General features: G+C 37.6%; 3 protein-coding genes and 1 long non-coding RNA gene across 6 annotated transcripts; 2 read left to right on the forward strand and 2 right to left on the reverse strand.

The window, feature by feature from the left end:
• Positions 1–2,535: 2,535 nt before the first annotated feature.
• On the reverse strand, positions 2,536–9,661 carry LOC111337732 (monoacylglycerol lipase abhd6-A). Its single transcript, XM_022944086.2, has 5 exons — positions 9,239–9,661; positions 7,924–8,197; positions 6,926–7,253; positions 5,562–5,662; positions 2,536–4,194 (listed from the first exon to the last, which is right to left on the reverse strand). Exons 1-5 carry the CDS (start codon positions 9,364–9,366, stop codon positions 4,039–4,041), a joined length of 987 nt encoding a protein of 328 aa, XP_022799821.2. The 5' UTR covers positions 9,367–9,661; the 3' UTR covers positions 2,536–4,038.
• On the forward strand, positions 7,135–12,266 carry LOC148717372 (uncharacterized). The gene is made up of 3 exons (XR_015994691.1): positions 7,135–7,276; positions 10,529–10,630; positions 11,409–12,266. It is a non-coding gene; the product is annotated as an uncharacterized LOC148717372 (long non-coding RNA).
• LOC148717373 (uncharacterized) lies at positions 12,158–14,899 on the reverse strand. The gene is made up of 4 exons (XM_088743318.1): positions 14,742–14,899; positions 14,051–14,112; positions 13,122–13,222; positions 12,158–12,568 (listed from the first exon to the last, which is right to left on the reverse strand). Exons 1-4 carry the CDS (start codon positions 14,864–14,866, stop codon positions 12,515–12,517), a joined length of 342 nt encoding a protein of 113 aa, XP_088599444.1. The 5' UTR covers positions 14,867–14,899; the 3' UTR covers positions 12,158–12,514.
• Positions 14,900–15,514: 615 nt separating this feature from the next.
• Positions 15,515–25,632, forward strand: LOC111326974 (uncharacterized). Of its 3 annotated transcripts, none has more exons than XM_088743314.1 (9): positions 15,515–17,855; positions 18,190–18,287; positions 19,334–19,480; positions 20,659–20,850; positions 21,579–21,836; positions 23,347–23,502; positions 24,059–24,235; positions 24,352–24,399; positions 24,856–25,632. In XM_088743314.1, exons 3-9 carry the CDS (start codon positions 19,433–19,435, stop codon positions 24,994–24,996), a joined length of 1,020 nt encoding a protein of 339 aa, XP_088599440.1. In that variant the 5' UTR covers positions 15,515–17,855; positions 18,190–18,287; positions 19,334–19,432; the 3' UTR covers positions 24,997–25,632. The 3 variants fall into 3 exon arrangements, with proteins under 3 accessions (XP_088599440.1, XP_088599439.1, XP_088599438.1); XM_088743313.1 differs by having other exon boundaries at positions 19,352–19,480; XM_088743312.1 differs by lacking the exon at positions 15,515–17,855 and having other exon boundaries at positions 17,881–18,287; positions 19,352–19,480.
• The last annotated feature ends 197 nt before the right edge of the window (positions 25,633–25,829 follow it).

A 25,829-nucleotide genomic window follows, 5' to 3' on the forward strand; every position in this document is an offset into this window, starting at 1 on the left:
AATATACTTAGTCCTCTTGGTTCTCTTTCCTCCTCTCCGTATCAAGACTCCCAAAGCTGAGAATCTGATTTAGAATTGAATAACATAAACCAAATATAAGTGGAATCATCGGAATACAATCGTGTGACAAAAACACATAGCTCAAAAAGTTGTGTGGACTGACTTGACAACAAGGTAGCGGCTGAGGTGACTGTTGAATCAAAGGTTTCAATAAATATATCTTATTAGACGTTTTGTTGTGTAGTATCGCTGAGTATTTTTACGAGTTGTGCCGTATTTTGACGAGCCCTACGGGCTCGTCAAAATACAAATAACGAGACACCCAAAATGGGACATGAAACCTGAATGAAGTTGGTTGCGCACAGTAAGTACAATGTAAGACCACAATAATACATTAGCTGAGATCTTATCGCAAAATGAAACAAAGTTGAAGTTGTCAGCTGAATTAAGTAACATTTCGTATTCTGGAAATTAAATCGTATTTTGAAGAAAAATTGATACAGACAGAGTAATCAATTGAAATGTGCCGCTTTTACCCCTAAGGGAATATGTGAAAGTCATGAACTGCGAAGAGGAGATTTCGTAGATGAAAAATTATCGCACTCACGGCTTAAAAAAGTTTAGAATATAGAGCCATAAAAAAAAAAGAAAACAGCCGCTCTCCACATTTTCTTTAGCTGCGTATTTTGCTGAAATGTTCTTTCGCCCATTAGCCGCTTTGTATTTTGTCGATCAAATGAGTTCCGTTCAGTAAAAACTTGTGTCTAATGAAAAGAGACCGCCACTTCAACTCGAATCTCTTTACAAACGAAAAGCTTTTCATAAGGACATTTAACTAAGAACCGGTGGCGGCTTAGCAACTTCATCGCTAAAAACATGATTTATGCCGCAGTGAATTTTCCCTTAAAACACCTGCTTTTTTCAATTAAACGTAAAAAGACATTTTTTGTTCCATCTAATTAGTCCATAAAAATGAGTAGCTCGTAACCACAATAACACAGATTATTATCAATTCATCATGATTCGCTTTACCTTCGTGCAGTTTTTTCCACGCTTCACTTACCAGCTCTCAATTCTTGCGTCGCAACTCTGTCTTCAGTCACCAAGCGATAACCACTAAATATGTATGTATTCTTGAGAATCAGTCAGTTCACCAACGGGGAACGTGTAAATTCTTGAATGCTTCTTCTAAATGACTGCGTGTGTGCCCAAAAACAAACGGATCTGTGGACACAGCCTATGCTACAGGCTACAGGAAAAATTGTTGCCGCCAGAGGACAGTTATAAAATAGTAATACTTGAATTGAAAGGTTATATTTAACACAAATTTGCCCACTAGCCGAACAAGATGAATTGTAAAGGACTGCGAACTAAAAGCCCTGAAACAAGTCACAGCTAGGCGCTAAAGCTAAATCCAATAATTTCTTTTTCACGGATCAGGCTCAGTGGAACTTGCAAAACAACAGTGGAGTTATCATAACGTTACGTTCAAGAGCGAGCTAGGTAAGCTGCTATGATAACTCAAAATATTGTGGTTGTTAAGAGGGGCATACATTGCTTATGGAGTTTCGGTTCGTTGAAACAGCTTACTAGTGCTACAGTAAAAGCATACTTTGACTCGTTCATACGAAATTGTTGGGGGGGCTCATGAATTGAGAGTCCAGTCTTTGATTCAAAACCTTGTTGAATTAGACAGAAATTTATGATGTATAACATTTCAGTAGTAAACAGGTCATTGGTGACAATTAAAGTTGCCATTTCACACACACACACACACACACACACACACACACACACAAGAAAAAAAAAAACAAAAAAGAATAATAGATATCTTTAAAACGCTTCAGTTTGTTTGAACAGTTGAAAACTGTTGGTAATCGACAGGAACCTTCAAACAATAATTTGTCAAGGTTAGATGTGGACACCAAAGGGACACGAATATACTAGAAAGGAACACGAATGACCCAGGGTGGAGAGGATTAGCGTAGATTACGAATGAAGAAAACTCAGGAGAGATTTTCCACCAAGTAGAAACTATGATACATTGACGCAGCTCATTCATGCCTTGATATTTCGTACAATCATTACGAGTCTCAAACGAAGGGTCAAAATCTAAACGGCAGGCACTTACGCGACTTAGCCTCTGATTAAGTCCACGCCGGTAGACATTCGCCGGGATAAGAAAGCCCGGTATGCACATCCTAATTAGAACGCGAGAGGTCATTCGTGCCGGGATTGAATTTCTTCCCCTGTACATTGCAGTTTCGGCAGGTTAAATCACTGTGGTCCTAAGAAAAAACAATAATTTTTCCTTTTTTCTAGTTGATTCGAATTTTGTATTTTAAGCGACGCTTTTTGGATCGGATTTGTTCACCACTACCCATTTAAACAAAAGGTGCTGGAAGAATAATGGGGTTTTTCCTCAAAACACATAGGCCTACTCTGGGGCCTTAAGTCGCCGTAACTTTGGGCGACTTTGGGCGATTTAAGGCGACTTAAGCAAAATTGGCAGAAAAACATTGCGACTTTAGGCGATTTAAGGCGACTTAAAGCGATTTTATTTGACTGAACTGATAAAATCAAAGTTAGGAACAGTCTTTCCATAAACCTTAAAAATATTTACAGAATCCCTTGCAGTAAACACAATAGTCATTTCGGTTACTTTGGTATGCTCATAAGTCACAATAGCGACTTAAGGCAACTTTAAGGCGACTTATGGCAACTTAAGGTCACAGAGTAGGCCTACACATTACATAACACGACACGATATATATATATATATATATATCTTATTAACCAAGAGCGAGGGCCGTACTGAAAGAATATCGGCCCGGTCTTAACAGCACGGACCGAGCACAGCGAGGTCCGTACAAAAAAGACTGAGGGCCGATATTCTTCCAGTACGATCCCGAGCAAGCTTGGTTAATAAGAGATTTACTACACGACTGAAGTTCAAAGGGACACAAGTGCGGTATCATTCGGGACCATTCGGGACAGTGCCCGGTCCAATACTTAGAGAATATTGACCGGCAATAGAGCATTTTGATTGGTTGATTTTAGTTATTGGCCCTCTGACTGCCCTGTCGTGTAATACTACACTAAATTTCACAGCATGGTAGAACACCATATCACCATCAGTAAAGAAGAAAAAATCTTGAACTCCTGCTTGTCATGGGGGAGGGGGGGGGGGGAAGCTAAAGATGAGTACCAATCTGAGATAGCTCAGTTTACTGAATTATGATTTTATCATGATGTTTTACTTTTGAGTAGCGAGCCTCATTAACTTCGTCTGATAAATATTACATTCTTCTTGGTCTAAATTACCTGGCAACCATGGGGCTGACTTACGTAATAATTTACAATCCCTGAAGTATAATACTAAATTTGTAACATCTTACATAAGTTTGTTCATTACTTAAAATACTTGCTACAAAATTAGAATTGAGATAAACCACTGGAAACTCTCTTGATACAGAACTACGCAATAATCTGATATGTTATGACATTTGGAAAATTCGTCAGCTTACTATCTCCTTTTAAGAATGTCCCATTTCTCTTTACTCAAACACTATCTATCTATCCCAAACCTCGAATCTTTTCTACCAATTGTTCAAATATGAGATGACCCCCCTTGACATTGCCTAAAATAGCAGATGACGCTGATTATGGGTACCCATCCCCGCCAAAATTCAAACTTGTTGTTCAAACATTCAATTCGTCACTTCAAACATTCAATTCGTCACTTCAAACATTCAATTCGTCATTTCAAACATTCAATTCGTCGCTTCAAACATTCAATTCGTCACTTCAAAGATTCAATTCGTCATTTCAAAGATTCAATTCGTCACTTCAAACATTCAACTTCAAACATTTTGGCGGGGATGGATACCCTAGCTGATTGGCGTAATTGGCGCTTCCAAGATTAACTTTTCAATTTTGGCCCTAAAAGTCTTTATCCAATCAAATACTGACAATCAGTAGCGGGTTCGACGAGCTATTTAGTAGGTTTCGCATAAGAGTCCTTCTATTGTTATGCCATTAAGTTTTGGGAAGTGAATTTAGAAACTGCAAAATCAGTTTTGCTGATTTCCACGGTCTTTCAAAAGAAATGGCATGACCACAACTGCTCAGTATCTCAACCTGACAGTTCTTTACTTTTTCTCTGATGATATCCACTGCAGACGGATCAAGGATCTGAAGAATAAAATATTTATTCTTATCCTCAGCCAAAACTTCACTACAAAGAATCTAAGAATATGCAATGAATTATTACACCCTTGGATCACAAATTTATTGGAGCTCATGTTTCTGAATTAATTTCATACCAACAAAACAAAATTATTCAAAACAGTCAATCAGAACTCTAGGTAATAGAAGTGAGAGGCCCGAAGTGCGAGCAAAAGGAAGAGATAGGCGATTGCATGAAGGTTAACATCTGATTTATGAGTGGTAGGACTGACTAAGCTTTGAGCCCATCTTAGTGCGGGGTCAGGAGATGGTTACGCTCCACGCCCCGTAAAAAACCTGCTCTTTTCCGCTTTAAGTTTCCCGGCGTTAGCTGGGGGCGAGTTTCGTGTTGTTATGAAAGAAACAACAGTGTTGAAAGCGGGAAATAAAAATTAATGGAAATATAAAACCACAGAATGACACTTCCATCTAATAAATATTTCCAAAACTTAGTTTGATGTCAAATAAGTTAGTAGAGGTGAAATGCTTCTCTGCGATAAATTGGGAGAAAAGTCGCGCTCATTAGTCGAGGACTTTGGTCTAAGGGACTACAGGCCAAGAAAGAGGAGTTACATCACGACATACCGTATCAAAACTACCTTCGGGAATATGTACTTTGATCGCTTAAATCCATTCGTACTAAAGGTAGAACTTAAAAATGGGTTTATTGTAGAAACTGAAAAAAAGACACGAAGAAAATTCCCTTGATACTCTCATTGGACAGATGTCAATGGTTTTTCAAGAAGAAACACCGACTGCCATTTGTAAAGTTGATCACTAGTGACGCAGCTGCTACTCGTTAGTTAGCAACGGTGACGGTAGAGCAACCACTTCTTAAGCTCCATGTCAATGAATGTAAGCTGCACGTAGTGAACTGAAGGGAAAGTTCCTGGTAAACACAGACGATCTTCATTGGTAAATCACAGGACAGGGGGGGTAATTTAGAAAGGTATTCTCCATTGCAGTTCTCTTACGGCATGACGAGTGTCGTTATTGTTTTTCTTTCTCAAAAATGTCCCCACCCTTGATCTCACTTATTAACCTTTCTAAACTTAACAAGAGATCCGCATGTGATTCAACTTGGCATGATGTTTGGTTTAAACCTTTTCCAGCCTCACAAGAATACGGTCACTCACAAAATTTACAGTGTAACACTGATGTGAAAATAACAAATTGCAAAAAGGTCATTATACTGTAGGTTTGTACATGTTCTAACTCATTTGCAATATTGGCCACAAATCGCTTTTGAAATGTCCTCCAACAGTCATTTGGTGGCTGAATTGAATTGATTTATTTAGTGACTGAGTTGTACGTGTTAATTATTTGTAACTGACCAGATCATTACTGCCCCACAGTGTGAGGGTCGGAACATCAATGTTCTCCAAAACATCCTGTAGGAGAAATCTCTGGTCAGGCCGAGTTATTTCAGTCAAAACTGCAAAACAAAACAAAAAAAAAAGGGACAAAAATTATGCTCAATAAGTTCAGTGTTATCTTATATGCACGTTAGGTAAATGTTGTGGTTTTCTAAACTTTAGCAGAGAGAAATAAGACAATATAAAAAAAATGAGGTTCCTTTTAAAAACATATAAAATTGTGAATAACAACAATAACCTTAATTTACTAATTGCACTTGACACCAGTTTCTAATATCAGTTATATGAGCTGAATTACTCGCATTTTGATTGGTTCTTGTTTATCACCTCTTTGTGGGCAGACACATAGAAGGCATCACCATTAACAAAAGTTTGCTTTCTATCAGATAAAACAAATATATTTCATGCTTATGTGGGGCCGATAGTAATGGATCACAGAAGACCTCAAATTGTGCCAAGAGTATCAGTGTCACACTCCACAGCACCTTATTGCCACTTTTTTGTTCTTATTACACTTTTATGTCATTTGTGATCTATTACTGAACAGACACACAGGAACATGGAATCTATTTGTTAATTATTTTACTTGCGTTGAAAATATCAGTGATACAATGAAAGGAATAACATTGTCACTGCAGCATGCACATGGCAACAGAAAATGAGGGGGGCTTTGGGATTTTCGGTTTTGACTATTTTTTGGATCGGTTTTTCAGTTTTTGGGCCAAAAAGGTTCAGTTTTTCGGTTTTGATGTTCAGAGCGGTTTGCGGATTTTACGTGTTTTTGCATTCGGTTTTCCGCTTTCATGAAAACTCTGATGCTGTTTTCGGTTTTTTTCTTTTCGACCCCTTTAAAGGTGAAAATGTAGTGGTTTTGTCAGGTTTGCGTGCGGTTTTTGGTTTTGTTACCTTTTTTCGTCGGTTTTCCAGTTTTGGAGGTTTTTTCCTCCAGTTTTGCGGTTTCCCAGAGGCCCCAATGCCCCCTTCGAAAAAGCATGGTATTCAGAGTGCTCCAATTTTAAGAAAAAGCGGATCTCTTAGCACATATCCAGCAAGTAACCCTGTAGCCCCTTGGAGTTACAAGCATCCAACTTCTACTTAACTTTTTGTATTACCAGTAAATCACACATTAGGGTGATGAGAATAAGGGAAGTGATCACTGACTAGAGAAGCTCTCCTTGTCAGCACTTTAGGAAATGTAAGTAGAACAGTTTGGAGAAAATGCATACTGATGTTAGGGTGGAAAGGGTTAAAGGGAAGCTAAAAAAATAAAACTGGATCTCTTTTTAAAATTTTCAAAATAGTTAATATTTACTTCAATTTACCTTTCTCATAGAAAGAATGTGATTGGCTCCTGGCTGCACACACGATTTTGGCAATGAAGGAAGGAATGAAAACTTTCCGATAGGACACTTTCTTCATCATATACTGAAAATCATGAGGATTTTCTGGCAGTAAATAGTTCTTTCCACCATTGGCAATGTTATTGATAAAATCACTCATTTTTGGTGCATCTATACCGGCAGGACACATAAGAACCAAGGATGATAGCACAGATGAGTACTGTGATGCAAACACACCAGCCACAAAGCCACCCATGGATAAACCAACTAAATGAAACTTTTTCTTATCCAGTCCAACAGCTAACACAAACTGAAAAGAAACATAATCCACCAGTAAGTTGGCAACTTTTTATAAAATTCATTGCACAAGTACCAGTGTCTATGTGTAGTACTCAGATACTTATGAATAAGTAAAGTGGTATGTTTCTAAAGAAACTGTGGTGTCGCATGGGTGGGGGAGTATTTGGCTTTATCAACTAATAAGTTGTTAATGTAAATTGACCACCCTAATTAAAGAATTTAAAAGCTGACGCTAGCCTTTCATCAGTGTGAATAGAATCAACTTTGACAGGAAGTTATAACAACAATTTTAGCCTGCTAGGACAAACTAATCTTAAATAACTGAACCAATCTAATTAAGGTTTAAAAGAACTTCATGACTTTGCTGGTCCTGTTATTTTGCAATCCCTGTGACAAAGGTCTAACACAAAGGGGTACATTTTTGTTAGTTTTATGACGTTGAATAATTCAAATAACTTTATTCTGTGCTCCTTAACAGTTGCACACCATTAATTACAATTATATAGAAACTAAAAATATGTAAATTTGAACTAAAAAAATTGTTTCAGTAACAAAAACATGAGAGCTCATGTTTGCCCAAAAAATTGGCACCAATAGAAAAGCAAAAAGTCTGATCAAGAAATTTGAGTTGCCTTGCATAAACATCACTTGCTTGTTGGAAAGAGTTATTTCATATTTACCTGATGAAGCTTGGCAACTTGAGCAGGTATAGAATGATCATCGTGGTGTTTTCGGGTAGTGTACCCATGTCCTGGAAGATCTACAGCTACTAAATGAAATGTCTTAGGCATGGCTTTTCCCATAAGACACCAAATACCTTTGTCTCCCGTAAAACCGTGAATCATCAGAATGACATTTTCTGCCTTTTCACTTTTCCCTCTCTCAATGTAGCTAAATGTAAAGTCTCCCACTGACACATACTTCAAGGTAAACCCTGCCCTAAAGATTGTAAATCTGGAAAATAAGATCAATCAATGGTTGAATGGGGAGAGAAGATAAAATGGGCAAGGGGTCTAGAGGGGTGAAAAGGTTAAGGTGACAAAAGAACACAAATAAATGAAATCAGTGTTTTGACTTAAGGATGACTGCAAATCATGAAATAATCTTAACTGGAGAACTTCAATTGATTAAACTACAGAAAAGGAAGCCTGTTCTTTCTCTGAAATGTCTTTAACTACAGTTCTATGAGGATCATTTCCCCAACTGAGACTCAAGAAAATAAACTCATCTTCTGGAGACTGATTGTACTATTTTTTTTATGATAAGTACACTGAAAAATGTCATAATCAAGAAGATCCAACCCCAACAGGAAGTTATAACAACCATTTCTGCCTTTGCGAGGACAAACTGATCTTAAATAACTGAACCAATCTAATGAAGTCTTAAAAGAACTTCATGACCTTGCTAACTCTGCTATTTTGCAAATAAGAGTCATTTTATATAAGCACTAACATTCCGCAATCCAATCTTCACGAAGCTAATAACTACTCTAGGACAAAGTAAAAATCATCATAACCTAGTTACCACACACACACACACACACAAACAAGATATCTGTCACATTCACTTAATCAAAATATTCTTCTTTCAGCAGATGCGAACATTTTACAGTTTGTTTGTCTCGCCATCACGAAATCGACTAAACTCTTAAACCAAGATCTGAACGTTAGTCTGTGTTAATGTTTCCTGTAATCACGCGATGACGAAATTCAAGAAAAGTTAAGGAATATGAGATCTTGTTAATTTAGCCAACAAATGAAACAAGAAATCGTCAAATCATTAATTAGATTCTATCGCCTCCTGAAGCCTCCGTGAAGCTTCAAAACATTACCAAACGTTCACACCCAGCCTACTTGAGGCGTATCATGAGAGTTACACGATTTCTCTTCGAATTTCTGTATATAAAGAAGCAATATTTTATTGCACAAACAAGCAACTCAATGATAATGATAACTGATCAATATAGAGCATAAAACGATTTGAATTTGTACACACCTGTGAATTACATGGCTCAAGACGTGGGGACATGCAAAGTATAATATCACAAAAACAGCCCAGATAAGAAATATTGATAGTGCCACAACCCCAACAACAGGAAGAAAAAGTCCAAGCCATAACACCATGGTCACTTAGTTTGAAAGTCTTGAGTGAAGTTACGTAATTTGCCCTGACTTTCTCTAATGGTTCTTCCTTGTCGTGGGGTCTATATTCTCGATGTCGCTGCAAACCAGTTAAGGGGTTCCCAAGCCAGAGATGAACAACAATTAATTTCCGCCAAGTATCCACAAAGGCACTTCGTTAACACTTTGTGACACAAGCAATCCCTGACTCTTATGAGAAATTCTGTACCTTCTTAGAAGAAGTTATAATAAGCAGTACAAGAACTGGGCGATTGAAGCTTGTCACGAGATTGTCACGCTACAAGCTGGTCACGAGGCCTTAACGAACGCCAATGAACGCAGGTTATGACCAGTGGTTTTATCAGATGTGCATGCTGTGCAACGACTTTCGTGGGAGGATATCTGTCTTGCAAAATAGCTATTTTCACTTTTTAATCAGATTTTTCAGAGAAATTCTTCGCTATTACTAGTAATATTAAGTCAGCGGTACTTCTGTGGGTAGACATTCAAGAAGAAAACATAACTTTTGAACTGGCAGTAACCTTAGTGTATCATAACTACATTTCTATTACTCATTTCATAGCCTGTTCTATTCTTAAAGCTGTCAATGATTTTTCTTTTCCATGTGACATTCTACTGCTTTTTGCAATAAACATTTCTCAGCTGTTTCTTACGAGCTATCTCACCCATTTTACTCATTTTAGGATATACAAACTAGTCTCTGCAGATTGTCCGCTAGAATAGCCAAGGACTTCATCCTCTTATTTGACTTACAATCAGGAGATGTGTTATCGCTTAATCCTAGGGCTGTTTTCTGCGATATCCTCCGGATGGTTTGCATGGAGCGGCTTTGAACGATGGTCTTTTAAAAGCCTCCGTTGTGAAGGTTAATCCCTAAGTGGTTTCTATTTGTACAGTAACCCCTTTTTTCGGTAGGTGGAAGGGCTCTTTTTGATGGTACTTTTTGAGAAAAAAAAAAAAAGGGTTATTTTCTTACCCCTCTGCATAATGTATAGCAGTATGTATAATATTGTATAACAGTCCTTTCCCTACTTCATGTTTGCATTTGTTTCCTCCCCTCTGCACAATGTATAGTAGTATGTATATTGTATAACAGTCCTTTCCCTACTCTATGTCATGTTTCTTCAATCTCATTTCACCATAGACTGTCGCAGAGAGGAACAAAGGAAGAAACCTACCAAGTAGTACACGCCCTCGGCAGTAAATTCAACCCCCTGTTTTTATCACGAAGAGAGAGTCTATAAAGGTACGCCAACCAGCAAAATTACTTGTGTACTCTTTCTCTTTGTAACCGAGTCTTATTCCACGCGGAATACAGTCTGAAATATTCTCTACGGTCTGGAAGCTTAGAAAGGACCTTCTACTGTCTCCCGCACAGACAAATTGGTTTAATGGTGACGCGTTATGTATAAGGGCAGCAAGGGAAAGGGGTTCCTGACCCTGTTCCATGCACGAGTTTTAGAAAAATCCACGCATCACGTGTACTGTAAACAGTTTTTCAGATGTCATGAATTTACAAGGGAAAACTTCAAATCTTATCATCTTACCTTTCTATTAAACTCACACGTCTCGTATCAATTTTGGGCTTAATCAGGCATCACGTGTAAACCTTTTACTACCCTCATCCATGCGTTTGTCCTCAAGTAAACCATACGTAAGAATTAGTCAAACCGGGTCAAACCGTGTGTTTAATTCGGCTATCATATAATCTAAAACTGGATTCCATGTTTCCATACGTCTTTTCAATAAAACGACCTTAAGATCTGAAGACGGTCGATATCTGTTACGGCAAGTGGAAGTGAAATTACGGCAAGTGGAAGTGAAATAACGGTAAGTAGAAGTGAAATTACTGCCAGAGTTACTTCCCGCTGCTGTAACTTTTCCCGCCGTAGCAGCCGTGTCTATGATTTGAAGTTGGCCACTTTGCCGTTACATCTAGAACGTAAACTTTATAAAAAGTAACTCCATTTAAACTTATTATGGGCCAAATTCGTTCGAAAATTTGACATTTGGTTAATTCTAAGGATGTTTGTGGAATACCGAAGCAACAACGAATGATTCAAGAATCACATGTAGACCATATAGACAGTGTGAAACCTAAGCTAAAAAATCACAGGGAGGATTGGTGGGAACACAGCAACATATCTGCGTTAGAAAAATGATATGGTTCAGAAATTGAAAACTCAAGAATTGGACTTGCAAGAGCTCCTTGAAATTAAGAGCACAAAACAGGATCAATTTCAAAGGCAGCACCAAGAAATAATGCAGTTAATGGCCCAGCAAACCCAGATGAAACGGAATCAGGTGCGGTAATTTCAGCAGATGTTTGTTACCATGCAAAACCAGCAAACACAAGTCATTTGAAGATTTTAGAAAAGTAAACAAGTAATATGAACATGTTGAATGTATTCATTAAGGTTTCATTCTGGGTTTTTATTCTAATTTTAAGGATTCTTGACCTTGTTCCTTTATGGCTGAAGAAGGTTTAAAAGTTTAATGGGGGGGGGGGTTGCTAGATCACAGATGATGACGACGCCATTATCTATTACTGCACAGACTCACAGAAACTATTTGTTTTCTATGATAGCAAAATATTGTTGATGGTGACGTCATCTATGCGTCTGCCCTCCACAAGATCATACGAGCCCATCTCAAAATGTGTCTAGGATTCAGCTTATCATACCTATATTTTCATAATCATAACCCTTTGAAAGTGTATTTTACTCTTTAACTGCACTGATTATAACACAGCAGCAACATCAAGACCCAAAGGTAGAGAAGATGATTTAATCATGTCATCTAGTCACAAGATTACAAGATGATAATGCTTATAGATGGAGATTTCATTGCCACTTCAGATCACAATTTAAATCTCAACTTCTAATTCACTTATATAATAAAAAAGATGACCCATCCTTATTTCTAATTCTGTGCAACTAATAATGCAATCCTGTTAGTGTTATCTTCCTGAATTTCACATTTACTTTTGCTATACTGATAATTCTACTTGAAAAACAAACTCTTACAATAACTTACATCTACCTAACTCTTTACAAGGGCATTTAAGAGGTCTGTTGTGCTTGTACTACATTGGTCATTTCCTCTCCGAGCAGCAAGGGAATCCTTTTCATCACTGGATGGACAAAATCTCTATTTCAAATAGGAGTTCAGCATTTGCAGGAATTGTGAGAGTAGTTAAGGGCTACTGAATTCTAGTTTGATATAAAAGAAGAAACCTTTAATGCAGTGTTGCAACACTAATTACCAAGTTCATATATTTTGAACTGCGGTATTAGAATACACAAACTTCATATATTCATTGTATCTGATTTATCATCACGGGTTTATTACGAATCAACTTAACGGCCTGCTCCCAGTTGGCTTGTTAGCTCAATTGGTAGAGCGCTGCACTAGTATTGCAGAGGTCAGTGGTTTGAATTCCGTACAGGCCTGATTTTTTTCAGGTCTGATTTTTGCTATTGCACAAATAGCGCTCTCTACTGCGAGGATCATGCATCATATGTAACTAATTACCAAATAAATCCTAGCATAAAATCTGGAGGATACTAAAAAAAAACACATAAACTTTCAGAAGATTTATACTCATAATCTCACTGCCATAAAACAGAGTAAAATTAAAATAATAAACAGATATTATTATTACATAAAGATAGCAAAAATACAACAAATTTAACTAAACATAATATAACAAAGATTTTTTCAAAATTGAAAGGATATCCCCAAGCTGGGAAACCAGACGATCCATAACCTTTGTGGGAAGGGATGGTGAGTTTTGCTATTTCTCCTTGACTCATTGTCATGCACCCTTCATCCCAACCTGGGAAAACAAGGAATAAATTAACAATTCTACATATCAGTTAAATGACAGGCTAAAGACAGTGCCATACATGCAAAACACTGGTCTTTAGAAATGTTAATACATGAGCAAAATCCAATTATTTTTTTTTTTACATTATATCGCATAGTAACCTTCAATCTCAGCAATAATTTGCAAGATAGGAGACACTTGGTCGATTACTTAACAACATATAGTTGATCAAAAGGTAAATTAACTTTATCAGTGAACCATAAAAGTTTATGCGCATTCGTTTTCTGCTACATTGTTACTATATACTATATTTATATCTTATATCTTTGTAGTTATATAATTACATGTATACTTATATAAATACATGTATATTTGTATGTTTGTGAGTGTAGTGTCTGACCCTACCAGTAATTCAGAGAGATCTGCAAATGGTGGAAATAAACAAATATTGTTCTTGTTATATTTTGAGTAATTGCCCATCACAAGAGCCTAAATGTGTCACTTAACTACATTATATACCTACGTGTAGGTCTTACACACATTCTCTTCTTCATTTACCAAGGTAGTTAAAATTAGCTTCAGCACAGTGTTACTAACTACCAGTACATACTATAACTTTGATTGTTTGGAAACAGTGAGAACAAAAAAAGAAAAAAAGTAAACAATCCTCTTTCAAATCTTATGTAAGCCAGATGAAAAAGTTGCTTAAAAGCTAATCCAGGTCTATGGGAAACACAAGTCCATATATAGTATGTTCATAATGACCTTACAAACTCCTAGGGTTTACCTAGGAAATGATGTTTTTAATAACTTAGTCAATTGATTGAAGTTTCCCACCTGCAATCACTTTCCCTAATCCAACTTGGAATGTAAATGGTTTCTGTCCTGGATCCTTAGTACTATAAAATGTGATGTTAATTTAAGTAAAACATGCAAGTGTATGATTCCCTCGTAAAATGCTTTCTTACCAGAAATTAGCTTTTTTTTTGATTCCCTTACAAAATGCTTTCTTACCAGAAATTAGCTTTTTCTTTTTCACCCTACCCCATTAAAATGTAATTCATACCAAATGGTCCTTTCTCTTCCTTGTGTGCAGTAATCATAGCTTTGAGAAAGGGGCAGGGATAGGGTTAATACATTGTTCCAATTTAATACTGTAATAAATTGAAGTCCTAGAGAATGCAAAGAGAAATTTGCACCAACACCCCATTTTCAGGATGCTTAAATGGCGCTTTTCGCTCATTGCATGCTTTGATCATTGTTCTGATGGTGGGGGGGTTAATTATTCCTTTCGTACTGTCAAAGGATATCAGGAGTCCAGTTCTTGTTATTTTGTTCCGCAGTACCCAAGTGATTAGAGAGATGCCTAACAAAGGAATTTGAATTTGCCAACCGTGTATTCTAAAGTTGACTTGATCGTTTGCACTCGCTTAGTGCTAATTAATGCGGGATGAAGAGGAGCGCTTTCACTCCGTCAAAAAGATCTTGTTTCATGCAGACGTTCTGTCGGTCAAATAACAAAAATTACCTCCAAAACTTTTTGGGTGGGTTTGTGTTTAACGATCCAGTACAATGGACTGTAATGGTAGCTCCTTTTCGCGGAGTAGGACCGCTCCCTGGTCTAAGAACTTCTTTCTTAATACCATCGGCCATCTTGTCGATAATTGTATGGAATATCCCAGCATTCCTTGCTAGCTCGCAAGCTCGTTTCTGGGGCCAGTCCGTTTTGGGAGTAATTTCTTGAGGGCTGGGCGCCTTGAGCCTTTGAGCGATTGTGCTGCGAAAAAGAGCACACGAGAAAAGCTTCCAGAGACTTTGGGCCGAAAATAGAGGGAGAAAACAAGTATGATCACGGCTCCGCCGTATTTCTTTTCATGGAGCTGCCAAAAAAGATATCAGCAATGCGATTGCTATCGATTGCTTTCATCTAGTCACGTTAAGTGTGATTGACTGACAATGACAATGATAGACCTAACAGTATGCATGTCTGTTGAGTTTCAGATCACAGACGAACACAAACTGGTGCAAGAGCCGCGGGTGAGTATGACACTTCTGTGATTTATATCTAAATAGACACACGGCAAATACTGAATCCGATTAATTACGAGGCCGCGATTATTTGAGAGCGTGTAAGTGTCTAGTTACGTTTCAGTTCATATATCTCTCGGAAAGACAATCAATTACTGCAAAATTTTTATCCTTTAAAAGAGAAGCATAATCGTGTTTAATAGGATCTGGTCACTCCCGATGTAGATCGCGACGTTTCGACTGCTAATCTTTTTCAGGTGATGAGGCCGATAGTGAGTATATACGCGTCACGAATAAACTGTTGTGCTTTGAGCAGTGATTGGATGGAATTCCGCGGCGATAATTGGTGCATCTTCGGAAGGTTCTCGCTACGGTCTGCTGCTGCACGGTTCCCCTGCTTTTGTGCTTTTCTTCGGCATTCGGGCTTCTTGGATTCATATTCCACTGTTCCTGTTGATGTTGTTAGGGCGTAGTCTTATGTGGATTGTCTCTTTCACCCTGCGCGCGTAAAAACGGGGATCGCGATGATAAATGAACTTTACCTCGTTCCAGAGCGGGCGGAGTCCTGTTTTGTGGGTGTGCTCTGAAAAGGTGGAGGCCTCGGTCGGAGCGAGTCGGATATCTCTCATGCTCCTTCATTCTCTGCTGTACACAGTAGATCTGCCAAACCGCACTCACAGGGAATCCTGTAGACCGCCTTTCCTCCGGACATATTAGGTGTGATCGTAGCTTAATCTCTGACTTGAAAACAGCGCGTATGCTTTGTTGTTGTATAAAGCGGCAACGTCATTCGTAAAGACCTTTAATTTTGGGTGGGACTGCAGTAGACTTGAACTTGGTGGGGAATTCAACACTGGCGTTTTCTGGTGTCTTGGTTTTCGTTACCCTCTGGTCGAAGAGCCGGGAAGGATAACCATTAGAAACAAGAACAGATTTTTTTTTCTGAGCTTGGAGATAACGGAGGAGGGAGGGGGGTTGGTGCGAAATGTTTTTCATTATCGTAAAGACATTTGAAAATACTGCGTTTTACCGATTGTGAATGGGGAAAATCTTGCGTTAAGTATTGATCAGTGTGTGTTGGCTTCCTGTTTTCGCCGGTGGTTGGGGTTCATCAGGTTCTCTTAAAACCGAATTTGTCGCTTTCTGTCTCCATGGTGAAGTGATTGGATGGCTGCTGTTTTTTCAAATGCTGTTAAGAGCTTTCACCCTAGCGGGTCAAAATGGTGAAGGTGTCGTTTAAGTAGCGTTTCCAGATCCTGCGGGTTTGCTGAGTGATGTCATCTTTGAAAGTCTTATTTACCACTATGACAAACCATAACCTATTTTACGATATAAGTTATGTCTTTTTGGGTAATCTTTTTCTTCAATAATAATTTCAATAATAATGTCTGATGAGCGCTTCGGCGCGAAACTCAGAGTAACGGGGAATCGATGCGTCCTCTTTGATTCTTTAACTAATGTATATATATATATTACAATTTTTTTTCAAGCTTACATTAACTGAGATGCAAATCATCGATAACAGATGACAGTTATGTCACTTAGGAGCAGTATCCACTTCATTGCGGTAATGTACTCTTACATCTTCTTCCCTCCGTGGCCCTCTTGTGGTCTGCCCCGCCCAAACTTGATTGTTTTTGTCTTGAAATGTCAATGGGTTATCACGAGAGAGACCTCCGATTGCAAGAGATGGGGTATCGCCTGCAGCTGTATAAAATCTGATACTGCAATATTTTATCCTTGATGGCTTGACTGAATATTTATATGAGCCGATAAAACCAGCAAAAAGTTCGTTCACTGGAGGAACACCACTTGCAGAGTTGTCTTCGAAGGCATGAGATAGATCTTGATTGTAGGAGAAAAACACTTCTTGCTGGCTTCTTTCGGCCAAGGCAGTTTGTCTTTGCCTCGTATCTGGGAATAAGGCTCTTGAATAGTGGAACACTGACATGATAGCATCTAACTCAAATCCTGCGTCATTGGAAGTTCGTATTCGTTCTTGTTCCATTTAGCTATAGTCCACCGAGATTCAATCTTGTACTCGGTTATCTCAAAATTTCAAAAATCTTTATACACAACCATCTTGAAGTTTTTTTTTTTTGCGCGCAGAAGCTGAATCCGTTACTCATCGAAGAGTTACATGACGCAATAAAAATGTATCTGACGCGATAGGATACTGTATTCGCGAGCGCGTTTCCCTTCACCGATCTGTGATGAAATGGCATCAGACTTACTACGAATTATCGTAACGAAAAATAAATTGGGTTACTTGTAGAATTAGTAAGATTGTCCCTTTTCGAATGGATTTACCTCAAAATGATCTCATAAACTAGACATTTTTGATTACTGGCGATCCCTTGTATAGATTGATGCACGTGCCCGTGTAGACGCTATTTACTCTAGGCTATTTCTCTGTAACTGAAAATTTTGGTATGATTTATCTCAAAAAAATGTCAATATGATTTATTTTATATCTTCTGTTGGTGATTGTGAGAATAGCATGAGTGAATACCACGACAATTGAATGGATCAGTGCGTACGGAGCAACGCAGGAATGGAAAAACAGAAATAGCAAGAAAACAGATTCTTAGTTAAAGGCAATAGCCAAAAAGAGGTAAGATTTTAAAAAACCGTTCCGATACCATTTGTCGGTTCAAATTTATACTACGGAAAGAAGCAACGACAGTGCTAAACATACGTTGTTCATTTCAAGACCCATAAGTCGGTGTCACTGTTAGAGGTACTAGTAAGCACGCGGCGCATGCCTATCTTTCGCCAATAGGGTCCAGTTCCCAACAGTAACAAGTTGCTAGGTTTCCTTCTCAAATATTGGTATAGATCTTCGTTGGGTCAGTTCGGAATAAAGATGACCTCTTCATTAGTGCCTATAGAGGAAAGATTTTCTATTCTCCTCTCGAGACTTGATAGGATCGAAGCTTCTCTTGCAGGCCTTGAAGATGTTAAGAAACTACTAGTCGAGATAGAGGACAACACTCATCCAGAAGTAGATAATAAGTGCGATTTTCGTCAAAACAAGCTTGAGAAGGTAGGCTTCGAAACGAGTGGTTTGTAAATTAATGATGTTACACAAGATACTCTTGATCATTTAATGGAAATGCAAATACGAATAGATTTCCAAGATGGATGATAGGAAACATAAGTATATTATGTTTTCTCACACTGATCACTACTGATCAGCAAATAAGCTAACCATTCTGTTACATTTACTATTCCATTTGATTCCTCTCAGAATCGCATAATTGAATAAAATCTCGCATTCTGATCGGTTAACGAAGCGAGGTATTTATCGTGGAATTGCGAGTTGAAAACGAAGCTAAGTGATATTGCTTTGCATCTCTTGTTTTGCACTCAGGATAAAAACGAATAATATTGTTGTTGTTTCCTTTTTTTCTTATTTTTATTCAATTGTGCAGTTCAAGGAAAATCCATCACATAACTCGCGAGTTCAGCGTTAAATTGCACTTGAGAACCAGTATTGCACTCTTGCTTTGCAATTCGTGCAATGTCTGTTTTCACGGGCAATATTTAAGGTGGATTCCTTAATGTCAGGTGATGAATTTTCCGATAAAATGTGCTCTTCAGGTTGGCATTTACAGTGTGCTGTGTCAGGACAGCTCTCTTCTTTGTACTTTCTGTGGTAGTGTTGTTTGCCATCTGCATTGATTTTTGATTTTGCCCATGGATCTGCTTTATTGTCAGATCAGCCCTCAAGTAGACTGTGCAGTGCAACAGTTTATTGGACTGTCCACCTGAGTTGCTTGATTTATAATTGCAGATCCAGAAAATTAAGACTTTTTAATTGAGGAGGCTGGGAAATTGCAGAAAGAATGCACACCAGTTTAATATGAAAGAACTTTCAAACATATACTCCAAAAATGCTTTCCCTTGCCCTTATTTCCCCTTTTAAACCAGCCCATGATTTATGAAGAGCAACTTAAATATTTAGTTTCTCTTAGCTAATCCTTGTGGCTTTTATTCAATAAAATCAATCACAAAATTGAAAGAATTCTTCAGTTTAAATATTAGTCATTTGAATTTTTTTTTATACAATTAATTAATTATAGGCTGTAGCTGTTTTTTTCCTCTTAGGTTACTGTGGTAATTAGAACCAGCATTATATCTGTTGGTGACATTGACACAGTTGGTCAGCGGTTCAAATGTGATTTTTATATGTCAGCAACCTGGTCAGAGCCACAACTGCAGGGAAGAAGTCCAGAGGTGAGCTAATTAAATTTAAAATGTATAATATGAATGGCAGTTAAACCTATTGAGTTTACAAAGTGAATTTTACTAAGATGTCATCCAATTCTTTGAAAACTCTACTAGAACTCAATGGAAGGTTTTCAAATTATATGCCTTGCCTTAGTGCCATGTTACCCTTTCATGAACCTCGATTATCTGGATTATTTGTTTATCTGGCCTTTTTTATTAATATTGATAAGTCACATTTGAGAACCCTGACAACTTTTTCCCATCAAAACAAAGCACTTATTATGAGGCGATGTTGATGCTGTTCTTTTAATGGAGTTTCAGAGAATGATAGAATTGGTGACACACACATGCTGTAGCAGCTTGAGAAAAACTGATTTACATTTATCTTTTTAGGTCATGATGTGTTGGTTAGATGTAATAACTTTTTGAAAATATTTTTGGAAAATGTTAACAGTAATGTGCAATGATTTATATAATATATATTCAGTTTTAATTTTGGCTCATCAATATATTGATTTCATATTTTTGATTATTCGGACTCTCAATTATCTACACTTTTCAGCCCAGTCCCCACAAGTTTGGATAATCAAGGTTCAACTGTATTAGTTCTTCTTACTTTCTACCATATATTTCCTATATTTTAAGCTTTCAGAATTTGGTGTTGGGCAAACGGCATCCCTTAATTGAGAGTTTTCTTCTCATAGTTACCTTTCTGCTTAAGATGTTTCAATATTATATAATTATTGTTCTGTATTTAAATGGATCACTGGATATTCCTCAGAGTGAAAGGGTTATAAAACAAGGCACCAGTTGAAGTGTTAAGAACGATAAGGGTGTTCATGCATCTGAGTATGTATAGGGTGTATCAATATTAATGATAAAGATTACTTATAATGCACGATCCTCGCAGTAGAGAGCGCTATTTATGCAATAGCGAAAATCAGATCTGAAAAAAATCAGACCTGTACGGGATTCGAACCACTGACCTCTGCGATACTAGTGCAGTGCTCTACCAATTGAGCTAACAAGCCAACTGGGAGCAGGCCGTTAAGTTGATTCGTAATAAACCTGTGATGATAAAGATTACTGGATATCTTACCACACAATGATGGTCAAAGTTACTGGAATACCAGTAGTTTATCTTGGATATTACATGGGTATCGTGTTGTTTGTTTTCTTTTCAGGATATAAGATGGAGTGATGAATGGCATCCTAGAATTGTGTTTTTTAATGCCTTGGAAATTGAAAAATTGGAGATGAATCACAAATTATTTTATGAAGAGGGTAACAAAATACCATTTGCCCTGCAGTCATACAGAATAAAAGGAAGTTTTAGAGAGAATTTGGAGTTGTGGAATTTTCCTCTGGATTATCAGGTTAACAATTGTCTTATCATTATTCCTCTAATATTCTTAATTAATATTTACTCAAAAAAAATTTCATTAAAAAAAACATGCTTTAGACACATTCCTGTTTTTCGTAAAGGCACAAATTCTCACACATAATGGTGACTTGTTAACTTGCATAAAGACAGTCATTAGTTACAAGGTACAATCATCATGTATCTAAAGCAAAGCTAATATTGGTGAAAAAATTCCTAGTCAAAGTTGATGGGATAAATGTAAAAAAGTTTCTCCTGAGACTTAATTAGGCAGATAACGAACGCTTTTCATTCCACTAATTTATTCATGTTTTTTCGTTGCCATGTTCCCACCAATCACGTAGCTCCTTTTTCTGCCTTTAAAAGCACGCACAACTCACAATTCCCCTATTCACTCCGATGAAGGGCTAACGCTTGAAACATCAGCTTTTCTAATCGTAACGGTGGCCAATTTACCATTTCAACTTTGTTGATATATTCAAATTATTAGTCAGATAACTGTTTCAACTCTGTTTATCTTTGCTTATCAGGTGATAATCAGGGTGGTTTCTTTTTTACAAAATATTTGTTCATAAACAAGAAATAATATTTTCAGTAATTTTGAACGTTGTTACTTTTGAGCACAGTAAGCCATCTGAGTAAAAAAAAAATGCTAGTCACTTCAGTTGTTCATGCAAGCTCATTAATTATGATCTACAATAATTATGTTTTTTTTTTCTGTAGCAACTGACAATAACACTCATGTCAGACTGGACTGACAAACTTGTAGAATTTGAAAAAGACCCAAGAAAGCCAGATACGTTGCGCCCTGAAACATTCACAGCTGACCAAGAATGGCACTTATGTAGAAATGTGGTCACTGAATCAACAAGTACTGTGTCATCAGAGGGGAGCAGTGCTAACGACTACCCTCTCTATCATATAAAGTGTCATGTTAAGAGAAAAAGTGGCTACTACCTCTGGAATATTACTATGATTATTGTAAGTGCAAGCCAGAGTTGGTCTTAGCTTGTTTTACTTAGTTGGGATAATTTGAGCCAGTTATTTACATGAGGTCTAACCCAAACCATGGTTTTTTACAGAATCAGTGGACCTTTAGCGTTCACTAGAATAGGGTTGATTTAATTAAATAAATGTCCTTCTGCTGTTAGCTTTAAGCCTTCTTGACACTGTTCATAAATTAAAATAAATGTTCAGATAAAAGGTCCAGCCAAATTGAGGATTGTTTACGATGTGGGTTTTGTTAAACAACAGCTAAATTTAGAATTTGACAATTTAAATTCAGATGGGAAGGGTAGTAGAGGGAAAAGGGAAAGAGGGATTTTGGGGTGAAAGGTGAAAGACGAAATTTCAGAAAATGTGGGAGAATAATAATTAATGTTAACTATCATCATACAAATACTTACAGCTGTGGTAGAACCACATCTGATGTGCATTCTGAGCATCCTAGCCATTAAAGGTGAATGCCGTAGATCCATGCATGTGCAGGCACTGATGATTAGACAGTCATACTCAATTCATGCCCTGAAGAATGTTGGGCTGTCAGTTGGCAATATTTATTTTCCATAGTCCATTACTGAGGGGGGCATTGTGGCCTATGGGAAACCGCAAAACCGGAGAAAAAAACCTCCAAAACCGAAAAACCAACGAAGAAAGGCAGCAAAACTGAAAACTGCATGCAAACCTGACAAAACCGCTACATTTTTATCTTTAAAGGGGTCAAAAAGGAAAAACCGAAAACCGCATCAGAGTTTTCATGAAAACTGAAAACTGAATGCAAAAACATGTAAAATCTACAAACCGCTCTGAACATCAAAACCGAAAAACTGAACCTTTTTGGCCCAAAAACCGAAAAACCGATCCAAAAAACAGTCAAAACCGAAAATGCCAAAGCCCCCCTCATTACTACACCGCTTTAAATGTTTGATTGTTAGGGCTGGGATCAACTCCATAAGTCAAGAGGCAAACGGTTGAGGGGTAGAGCTACTTGATGCGCAGAGTAAGAAATTTTGATCCCCTACTTTCATCCATGTGGCTGGGTTTTGAGTTAAGATATATCGTCAGTGTTCAAGATATTTAAAATTCTTACAAAAATCAAGTTATGTATCAATTAGTTAATTATGGAGGCGGCATGGCCGAGTGGTTAGGGTGCTGGACTTGAAATCCAGTGGCCCGGGTTCAAGTCCTCCACCCTGCCACTCACTGGATTTGTTCTCGGTTGCCCCTAGTTCAACTCCTTGGCTGCGCTCTGTAAATAGCTCACTGGTCGCCTCCTACCAGTGGGGATTTTTAAGCAATTATTTTATAACTTCTTAATACAGCCCACAATGTAAACTACTGGGTTACCAGTAACTGTGTTAGCTATTAAAGTTTATTATTATTATAGTTTATTATTAGTTTCGTGCCAATTGGACTCTATTTCCCGGGTGGGAAGGTAGCCACCTTAACTGATATAGGTTAGATGACCATTGGGTTCTGTTTTGTTTTGCAGTTTCTCATTTCTCTCTTATCATTCTGTTCATTTTCTGTGGAAATCTCATCGCCTTCTGATCGACTCAGCGTCACATTAACCCTCTTGTTGACAGCAGTAGCTTTCAAGTTTGTTGTTTCACAGAGCCTACCAACTATTTCATACTTGACATTCCTGGTGAGTGTTTGTCTCCCATTGTAACACAGTGAGGAAATGTTTTAGAGGGAAATTTGTAATTGTTTTAGCTTCCCTTTGGAATGGCTTAATTTTCATAGGCACCACTTAGTGGGATCTTTGAAAAATTAAATTTTGGGTCCAGAAATTGGGGTGTAATTTACAGATAGTGTACCTCCCTTTATGGCTTTGTCCAAATGTTCAGTTTAAATAAATAGGGTGCAAAAGGAACACAGAGTGATAAAAAGAGGAGTTTAAAGCAACATATTCCAAATTGACCTCCTTTTTGCCCACCCACCTACTGAATTCTTGCCCATTCACTCACCAAATTCCTAGAACAACCCAATCTCCACTTCCCCCATTTCCAGTACTTGGTAGTTTTGACAGTAAAAGGATGTTCCCTCTTACATGAAAGAGCCACAACAACAAGGCAAGGTCTTGATTAAGTTCATTAGTTATTTCAGTCATTATCAGCCTTCAACAGAGTCCTCAATCAAAGTTCTCTACCTCTATAGCCAGAAGAAAGACCAAAGTACATAAAATTATTTTTTCCTCCAAGGACAAATACGTTTTGTGTGGCCTTCTTTTCCTGGGTTGCATGGCCATTGAAAATGCAGTTGCTGCCATCATTCCAGACGTACCAACTCAGAAAGATTTTGATCAAATTTGTTTATACGTTGCCGTTGGCTGCTTTGTTTTCATCCATGGGGTGTTCTTGGTTTTTGTCTTTGACAAGGTGAGAATGAAGCTTTTAAGCTAACACTTTTTCATTTTTAATACTATTCTCCTATAAGAATTAGCATTCTCATGACCAATTGTTACTCTTGTGAAATTTCTTATACTTTCTTCCAGTCAAGAGCAAGAAATAGAATCCTCTCTGAAAATGACAAGAAATTCCGGGTAAGATTCTCCATTGAAGACTATTCTTTGTCTTTACTACACACATCAGGGTAACAAGAAAATACAAAAGAAAGCCATGTGAAAGAGAAAGGCACTCATGGTTTCCATCAAGTAATAATATAGATCTTCACTCAGTGTTGGCTATTAATCCTTTAACTCCTAAGATATCTTTGGAAATTGTTCTTTCGTTCTGTCACACAATTCTTATGATATTACTTCCGGGAATTTGGTATTGGATCAAGTAGTAATCCCGAAATTTATATTTTTCTTTATTCTCATCACTTGGCTGCTTGATATTGCATTAATACTGTAAGGAGAAATTACATCTTGGTCACTCACCGGAGTTAAAAGGGTCAATACACTAATTTCTCCTTAGAACCACAACAAAAAACATGATGTAAGGGCAGTGAACAGAAAGTCTTTTAAAAATACTCATAACTTGTCTGTTTATTTTAGGAGATGTTGCAGAGTGTAAAAAATTATGCGATGGAACGAGAACAAAGAACAATACAGGAACCTGAAGCAAAAGATGTAGAAAGATCTCAACAAGACAAAGTTTTGGTTGTGCAGGCTTCCCCCAATCAGGGAGAGGAATAATTTAACCATCAAACTCTTTGTAACCAATCAGGGCCATTGCCTAGATTTGCAGTCTTTGTAATATCAATTTGCACTTTAAATTGGTTGCCCCAAACCTCCATTTCCCCCACCACACTTACACATGTATGCACCGTGGCTTCATTGTAGGAGGCGGTGTGGCCGAGTGGTTAGGGTGCTGGACTTGTAATCCAGTGTCCCGGGTTCAAGTCCTCCACCCTGCCACTCACTGGATTTGTTCTCGGTTGCCCCGAGTTCAACTTCTCGGCTGCGCTCTGTAAATAGCCCACTGGTCAGCCTCCTGCTGGTGGGGATTTTTAAGCTCTTAGTTAGTCTACATTGTGGCTGAAAAGCCCCTAAGGGGGAGCTTCAATTAACGTATATTATTATATATTATTATATTATTATTGTCTCTGTAGTATCATGACTACTACACTAGAAAACAATTCTGAATTGGTTTCGTGTACTTAATATATGCATTTCATGGAAAAAGCACAGGATCAAACCTGAGAAGGACCCTTTCACAAATTCTTTTTATGTGGGAATTTTGCACCATGGGATCTCTACTGCTACCATCTGAAATTTGTTCAAACCTTGGATGGCTTAATTTATGACAAAAATAAAAAAGACCCAGATGCATGTTGTTCTGTGAGAGGAGGTTATGAAGATAAAAACGTTTTTACTTGCCAATGTGGCATGTAGCAGGAAACTACCATTTTGACTGTCATTTTTTTTAATGTGGTTCCAACTTTCATTTGCATTGCAGCTTTATCTTATTGACAGCTTATCAGTTCTTCATCTTTGTTTGTTCCTTTATTGATTTGTGTTGATCATTT

The sequence above is a fragment of the Stylophora pistillata genome, chromosome 13 (genome assembly GCF_964205215.1).
Source record: "Stylophora pistillata chromosome 13, jaStyPist1.2, whole genome shotgun sequence".
Lineage (NCBI taxonomy): Eukaryota > Metazoa > Cnidaria > Anthozoa > Scleractinia > Pocilloporidae > Stylophora > Stylophora pistillata.